The following is a 9,063-nucleotide window of genomic DNA, read 5'->3' on the forward strand; positions in this document are numbered from 1 at the left end:
AATGGATGAAAACGGAATGTAACGGGGAAAAACATACCTGAATGTTTCAAAAATAAACTCTAGTTTGTAACTGTTTGACTAATGATTGCACCCTAGATCAGCTAGATGCAGGCAAAAGTGTGCAAGGCGGTATTGAATGTGTCCTTGTCTGTCCATGTGTCACTGTCTGTCACCTCAAATCTTTCTCTCAGCCTGTGCGCACCTACGTTGTAAACTTTCATTCATAGGCTAGGTTGTGGCAAACTCGTGATGGGTATAGGGACAATTTTGCCACTGTCTTACTTGATAGAAAATGTCACTGTATCAGTAAGGCTAAAATGTCATGACTGTTTAAACACATTATATATTAAGAAAAGTTTATTTACCAAACTACATCCATTCCTCTGCACATTAACAAAGTTCACTCCCAGTCTGAGTATCTGACATCAGAGTACACACTTTCCTGTGGTGTCTCTCTCTTCTTTCTTCCTCTTTTAGTTTTACTCTCAGAGAAATGCAATGCAGCATAATTCAGGGTATCTGGGTCTTGTTCCTGTGAATCATCATCATGTTCTTGGTTTTTGATACAAATGTAGTCATAATAATAGCCAGGTAATTAGAGTATCTATTATCATATTGGATATCACCTACCAACAGGCCAATATTATAACAATTGTTTTTATTTACCTGATCACATTTGGTGCTTGAGTTGTCATGTCCAATATGCTGAGCAACACTCACTGCTAACATGAATAAAAACAAGCATGAACATGACAAAAGTCAAGATAGGTAATAGACAGAGATGTTTTACTTGATAACAAGTATTGTGTATTAATCGTAAAATGTATTAGGTGTTCATCTACAGTTTGTAATACCAGAGAGCTCACCTTTATAATGTTCACAAATTGGCTTTGTATTTCTGGTGAAGACGAGGATAATGATCACAATCACACAGAAAACTGATGTCACTCCCAGTCCAATGACTACATGTTCCAGCGATCTTTCTGAATGGAAGAAAAAATGTAATAATAAGAGTCGACATACAGTATACCATCCTTATACTAAAATGGTAAGAAAGATATACAACCCATATATTAAAAAATATTGTAAGAGAGAAATAAATACCACCCTTATATTGAAATAAAATAGTAAGAGATATACACCACCATTATTTTAAAATAAAATAGTAAAAGAGATATATGCCACCGTTATATTAAAATATAATAGTATGAGAAATATATATAACCCTTATATTAAAATAAAATAATAAGAGAGATATATACCACCCATATATTAAAATAAAACAGTAAGAGATATATTTATACCACTTTTATATTAAAATAAAATAATAAGAGAGATATATACCACCATTATATTTCGTTTAAATATTAAAAGAGATAAATACCACCTGTATATTAAAATAAAATGTGAAGAAATATGTACTATCCTTATATTCAAATAAAATAGTAGTAGGGATATATACCACCATGTATATTACAAAAACATTGTAAGAAATATATACATATATATATATGTTTCTTTAAATAAGTTATTCATAACTATCAGCAGGTTGTATTTTGTTTACAACATCTAAGAATTTATAGCTGAACATTCATTTCTGGTCAATGATGAGAATATTGTTATAGCAAAAGGCACATAGCCTTCAACCACTGTGCTGTACACTGTCTGTACAAAACATTGTCCACAGGTGCCAGGCACACTGGTTTTAGTGTGTCAAGAACTGCAACTCTGCTGGGTATTTCATGCTCAACAGTTTCACATGTGTATCAAGAATGGTCCACCACCCAAAGGACATCCAGACAACTCGACACAACTGTGGGAAGCATTGGAGTCATCATGGGCCAGCATCCCTGTGGAACGCTTTCGACACCTTGTAGAGTCCGTGCCCTGATGAATTGAGGCTGTTCTGTGGGTAAAAGGGGGTCTAACTCAAGATTAGAGAAATGTTCTTCATGTTTTGTACACTCATTGTATATACACCTCTTAAATATTACTAAACCTTCTATAATTCCGACACTATAACACATAATATTCATTTCTTACCAATATTTAGGTTTGTTCCGTTGCCAAACAGGATCTCCCCACATGTGGCCACAGCACAGTAGTAAGTCCCAGCATCAGAGAGACTGAGGTTGTTCTTGGAGAGGCTGTAGACACAGCTCTGTGTAGGAGAGGGAGTCTCAGGGCTCTTCTCACACTCATCACTCCTGTTCCCAGGGGTGTAAATGACTGCTGGATGGGATTCTCCTGATCCGGCTCTGAACCAGTACACACTGTGTTCTCCTGTACAGGTCTCAGAGAGTACTGTACACTGTAGAATCACAGAGTCTCCTGGATAGACTGGATCAGAAACTGGTTGCTGCACCAATGTAGGGTGATTGTGTCCTATATTGTGTAATTGTATTTGGAAAATAATTATTCATAAGCTTGTAAAGTGGAGACGTCATAGAACTTTAAGTAGTAAACATTATTTTAGGCACATGGCAGTTTTGGAAACAGTGCTTTGCTTGCTAGAAAATAGTGGTGCGGTTGCTAATTAACTGTATACCTTTTATTTATTTGTCAGTTATTTTTCTAATTTATTCACCCCACAGTCAGCCAAGATGCTTAGCTAGCCAGCTTAAGAGTTGTTTACAGTAAAAGTTAGTTAGCTACCGTTTCTACACTATTTTGCTAGCTATACCGTAACATTGTCATTTCAAAATCCTGTCTCCAAAAATGACAAGTGTCTTTACATTTTACCATTATGACACGCATCCATGAATATCCACTTTCTAAGCATACAGCAGCAAGATTGTTTATACTTTTTCTGAACATCTACTGTACATGGCAGTGTACATAACAATACACAAAAACACATGGTGAACATTGAAATACACAGTTAAAATTAAATTACCCTTCACAGCCAAAAATGTTGCATTTCCATAGTTCATCCCATACATTGTCCCAATTCCACAAAAGTATGTTGCCTCATCTAATGTGCTGATATTTCTGATTTTGAGATTATACCCATATTGAGATTCCTCCACATGGAAACGTGGGTTCTTAAACTCTCCTTTAAGTACAGGTTCTGATGCATAGGATACAGATGCGACAAGATGGGGCAATTGGCCAACAGTTTGTCTGTACCAGTACAGGAATTGTTCAGATTCCGCTTTAGGACATAGCAAAGATACATTGTCTCCAAATAGACGAGTAGTCACTGGTATTGGTTGAGGAGTGTCTTCAGTCTGAATCATGTCTGCCAAAATGTGAACGTAATCAGATGTCAATTTCAAATGGACAATGTTCATCCTTTGAATAACACTGTATTTTCTTAATTAAGTCATCAAACTACTGCAATTCAAATTGTCTGAAGATATATCGGTCACATTGCTGTCTAAACTGAATATATTTCATTACCTTTAGATATGACTTTCCAATAAGATAGTGCTATTCTTTTCAATTTTCCTTTTTAGTGTTCAGTTAAATATTATGTGATATTAGGACATGCACTTACACACTTGAGAGAGAAGTCCCCAAAGAAGGCAGATTCTGATCATCTTGATATGGACTGACTGTAGCTTTAACAACTGTTTTTCTTTGTTACTATGAATGACTGAATGACAAAATGAAAAGAATTGTGGGCTGTTTAAAATCTCAGAAAGACTTGATTGGTTAGGGGAAAGACATGCATCACTTCCTGTGCAACATTTTCACCCGTTTTCAGCCATGTACTGTATGCAATGTAAAGATTTATGTTGTGCACACATTTTTTGGCCTACTTTACAGCAAGATATTGCTTAGTGGTGCCATAAATCCCAGACACAGATTAAGTCTAGACCACAAATAAAACCATTCTCAATAGAGATTTTCCATTGAAAGAGCCTAGTCCAGGACTAGGCTTAATCTGTGTCTGGAAAACAGCCACTACAAATTCACGCTAAATTTAGCCACCGATAGCTAACTATCAATGGAAGTGATAAGTCAATTATACAGTGTTTTTTTATGGAACAATCACTTTTAAGTAACATCAAACCAAATATAGAGTTTTTTTTGGCCATGAAAATTGCATGATTGCCCCTATCATTCCAATAGATTTATAGCTAGCTGTGGCTAAAGTTAGCTGAAGTCTGTAGTTCCTGTTTAGAGAAAACCGACCAATGGAGTACATTTTGTCTTGACTACTTTCACGGCGAGGAACCATCTTACATGAAGTTGTATAATGCTGAGCTTCCCCTTTAATGCTGAGTGTGAAGCATACTGTGTAATGTTGACCAAAAAAAAAAAAAGGTTTTAATATGCATTTTAATATTTTGCAACATTATAGGGTCAAATAAAAATGCAGATTGTTTACAGTTTACTGACAAATGTGTGAGACACTTACCATATGCAAGAACAAAAAATAAATAATAATAATACATTGATGATACATTGAGAACTACCAAATATTTTACCAAATACACATATTCACAGTGGTGGAAAATGTATTTAATTGTTATATTTGAGTAAATGTAAAGATACCTTAATAGAAAATGACTTGAGTATAATGAGTACGTTTGGGTGTCAGAGAAAATGTATGGAATAAAAAGTACAATATTATCTGTAGGAATGTAGTGAATTATAAAAAAAGGTTGTCGAAAATATAAATTGTAAATTAAAGTACAGATACTAAAAAAAAAAGACTTAAGTAGTACTTTAAAGTATTTTTACTTAAGTGCTTTACACCACTGCATATTCACAGATTTATGAAGTACGTGGTCATTCTATGATACAAGTTCAAATGAAACTTAATCAACTAGGGTTATAAGTCTCTGTTATTCAGTTAAAAACTCAATTTGAAATGGATATACGTTGTTATAAATGGTATATCAACAAAGTATTATAAAAATAGATGAATGAACTAGATTTTTTATTTTTATTTTTTATTTTACCGTTATTTTACCAGGTAAGTTGACTGAGAACACGTTCTCATTTGCAGCAACAACCTGGGGAATAGTTACAGGGGAGAGGAGGGGGATGAATGAGCCAATTGTAAACTGGGGATTATTAGGTGACCGTGATGGTAGAGGGCCAGATTGGGAATTTAGCCAGGACACCGGGGTTAACACCCCTACTCTTACGATAAGTGCCATGGGATCTTTAATGACCTCAGAGAGTCAGGACACCCGTTTAACGTCCCATCCGAAAGACGGCACCCTACACAGAGCAGTGTCCCCAATCACTGCCCTGGGGCATTGGGATCTTTGTTTAGACCAGAGGAAAGAGTGCCTCCTACTGGCCCTCCAACACCACTTCCAGCAGCACCTGGTCTCCCATCCAGGGACTGACCAGGACCAACCCTGCTTAGCTTCAGAAGCAAGCCAGCAGTGGTATGCAGGGTGGTATGCTGCTGGCAAGATCCTTAAATCTTCTGAACAGTACTGACACAAACAGTTACTTCGTAAAGTATTCAGACCCATTCACTTTCTCCACATTTTGTTAGGTTACAGCCTTATTCTGAAATAGATTAAATGTTTTTTTTCCCCTCATCAATCTACACACAATGCCCCATAATGACAAAGCAAAAACATTTTTTTTATCTTTAGTAATGTTAGCAAATGTATTTTCATAAGTATTCAGACACTTTGCTATGAGACTAGAAATTGAGCTCAGGTGCATTCTGTTTCCATTGATCATCCTTGAGATGTTTCTACAACTTGATTGGAGTCCACCTGTGGTAAATTCAATTAATTGGACATGATTTGGAAAGGCAAAAACCTGTCTATATAAAGCCCCACAGTTTACAGTGCATGTCAGAGCAAAAACCAAGCCATGAGGAAAAAGGAATTGTCCGTATAGCTCCGTGACAGGATTGTGTCAAGGCACAGATCTGGGGAAGGGTACCAAACAAAAGTTTGTAACCAACAAGAACCTTCTTAAAGCTGTCTGCCCAGCCAAACTGAGCAATCGGGCCTTGGTCACTGACAGAGTTCCTCTGTGGAGATGGGAGAACCTTCCAGAAGGACAACCATTTCTGCATCACTCCACCAATCAGGCCTTTATGGTAGAGTGGCCAGACGGAAGCCACTCCTCAGTAAAAGGCACATGACAGCCCGCTTGGACTTTGCCAAAAGGCACCTTAAGGATTCTCAGACCATTAGAAACCAGATTCTCTGGTCTCATGAATCCAAGATTGAACTATTTGTTCTGAATGTCAAACGTCACATCTTGAGGAAACCTAGCACCATCCCTACGATGAAGCATGGTGGTGGGAGCATTATGCTGTGGGAATGTTTTTCAGTGGCAGGGACTGGGAGACTAGTCAGGATCGAGGGAAAGATGACCGGAGCAAAGTACTGTGAGATCCTTGATGAAAACCTGCTCCAGATCGCTCAGGACCTCAGACTGGGGCGAAGGTTCACATTCCAACAGGACAACGACCATAAGCACACAGCCAAGACAACGCAGGAGTGGCTTCGGGACAAGTCTCTGAGTCTCCTTGCCAAAGCCCGGACATGAACCCGAACCAACATCTCTGGAGAGCCCTGAAAATATCTGTGCAGTGACGATCCCCATTCTACCTGAGTGAGCTTGCAGAGAAGAATGGGAGAAAGTCGCCAAATACAGGTGTCACACCCAAGAAGACTCGAGGCTGTAATCGCTGCAAAAGGTGCTTCAACAAAGTACTGAGTAAAGCATCTGAATACTTTTTAAATGGTTTCTTTTTTTTAAACAATTTCTACACATCTGTTTTTTCTTTGTCATTATGGGGTATTGTGTATAGATTGATGAGGGGGGAAAAACGATTTAATTGATTATAGAATAAGGCTGTAACATAACAAAATGTGGAAAAAGTCACACAAAAAAGGGGTCTGAATACTTTCCGAATGCACTGTATGTGGGCATTTAAAGATTAATTCCCTACTGCTACTAGTTGACATCATCTAGCTCAAAGTAAGTGAAGACATTTTGAGCAGAAACATGGATGTAATTCCATTGTCTATGGTATTGCATTAGGATATTGTATTGTAATATTGTAAAAGTTCATCCGAAAGCAATATCCTGAGATTATTTAACCAAAACGCTTACATTTTGTCTAATTAGAGATGCTTGACTGAGATAATTTTGTCCAGGCTGTATCTGAAACAAAGTTCGCTCCCAGTCTGAGTATCTGACATCAGAGTACACACTCTCCTGTGGTGTCTCTCTCTTCTTTCTTCCTCTTTTAGTTTTCTTCTCAGAGAAATGCAATGCAGCATAATTCAACGTATCTGTGTTTGGCACCTAAGTAAGAGAGTACAGTAAATAAAAACTCAATTGTGCACAATAACAGAAAAGTCTAAATAATAACATCATTATTTATTTATTTTCAGAGTAAAAGCCTGAAACAATGCCTAAAGACTGGCCACATGTAGAGGAAGCCATAGACTTTAAATGGAAAACAACCTTTCAAAATAATAGTACTTCCTGGATGGATTTTCCTCAGGTTTTCGCCTGCCATATCAGTTCTGTTATACTCACAGACGTTATTTTTGGAAACTTTAGAGTGTTTTCTATCCAAATCTACCAATGCATATCCTAGCTTCTGGGCCTGAGTAGCAGGCAGTTTACTTTGGGCACGCTTTTCATCCAAAATTCCGAATGCTGCCCCCTACCCTAGTGAAGTTCATGACCAATACCTAAACTGACGTTTTAAGCATGTTGACATTGTTCAATATAATATTTTAAGTTACACTACAGGTTTCTGAACAATAAATAAGCTAATGAATATGAGGGTAATTTGACATCTTAAAGCCCCACATCTAAAATGTTCCTATATATTAAAATTAAACTATCAACCACTTTTTTGATCAACTGAGAGCTGGCCAAATTATAGCTGCAGGTTATAATTAAGAATATACAGGTTTTCTTTAATGATACACACAACATGGCCCTAGGACCATGCCTCAGGACTACCGTCATGATGACTCCTTGCTGTCCCCAGTCCACCTGGCCGTGCTGCTGCTCCAGTTTCAACTGTTCTGCTATGGAGCCCTGACCTGTTCACCGGACGTGCTACCTGTCCCAGACCTGCTGTTTTCAACTCTCTAGAGACAGCAGGAGCGGTATGAAAAGCCAACTGACATTTACTCCTGATTATTATTTGACCATGCTGGTCATTTATGAACATTTGAACATCTTGGCCATGTTCTGTTATAATCTCCACCCGGCACAGCCAGAAGAGGACTGGCCACCCCTCATAGCCTGGTTCCTCTCGAGGTTTCTTCCTAGGTTTTGGCCTTTCTAGGGAGTTTTTCCTAGCCACCGTGTTTATACACCTGCATTGCTTGCTGTTTGGGGTTTTAGGCTGGGTTTATGTAAGAAGGGCTATAAAAATACATTTGATTTTATTTGATTTTGATCACTCCTGTTCCCAGGGGTGTAAATGACTCCTGGATGAGATTCTCCTTTGACGGCTCTGAACCAGTACACACTGTGTTCTCCTGTACAGGTCTTAGAGAGTACTGTACACTGCAGAGTCACTGAGTCTCCTGGATGGACTGGGTCAGACTCTGGCTGTTGCTCCACTGTCTTGTAGTCAGACCTCTGACCGTTTCCTAAATTAATCAGAATATATTGAGTAATTATTAAACTCTCAAATAATATAAGACAAACAAATTTTACTGCAAACTTTCTGATAGCTGATAAATTACTAATGTACCAAGCAAATGTTTAGTTTAATTACTGAACAAATTCTTCTCCAATTAACATTGTATGGACAGACGGTGGAGATGAGAAGCAGGTACAGGGAGTGAACATTTAATAAAACACTGACATGAAACAGAACACGGACAGCTTCTGGACAGGGGAAACGTAAACGAATATAATGCTGACACGGGGATGAAACAGAGGAAACAGTCAGATATAGGGATGGCAATCAAACGTGAAGGAGTCCAGGTGAGTCCAGTGAGCGCTGATGCGCGTAATGATGGTCACAGTTGTGCGTAATGAAATGCAGCCTGGTGCCCTCGAGCGCCAGAGAGGGAGAACAGGAGCAGGAGTGACAAACATAACTTATAAATACAAAGTACAATTATTTAACCTTTTAACTTCTTATGGCTG

The 9,063-nt window shown here is 38.0% G+C and overlaps 1 protein-coding gene across 1 annotated transcript; it reads right to left on the minus strand.

Moving 5' to 3' along the window:
* Positions 1-400: 400 nt before the first annotated feature.
* LOC120046936 (signal-regulatory protein beta-2-like) lies at positions 401-3,542 on the minus strand. Its single transcript, XM_038992486.1, has 6 exons — positions 3,500-3,542; positions 2,897-3,241; positions 2,044-2,385; positions 867-983; positions 667-722; positions 401-532 (listed from the first exon to the last, which is right to left on the minus strand). The coding sequence occupies exons 1-6, from the start codon at positions 3,540-3,542 to the stop codon at positions 401-403; spliced, it is 1,035 nt and encodes a 344-aa protein (XP_038848414.1).
* Positions 3,543-9,063: the final 5,521 nt, after the last annotated feature.

The sequence above is a fragment of the Salvelinus namaycush genome, chromosome 5, assembly GCF_016432855.1.
Source record: "Salvelinus namaycush isolate Seneca chromosome 5, SaNama_1.0, whole genome shotgun sequence".
In the NCBI taxonomy this organism is placed as follows: Eukaryota; Metazoa; Chordata; class Actinopteri; order Salmoniformes; family Salmonidae; genus Salvelinus; species Salvelinus namaycush.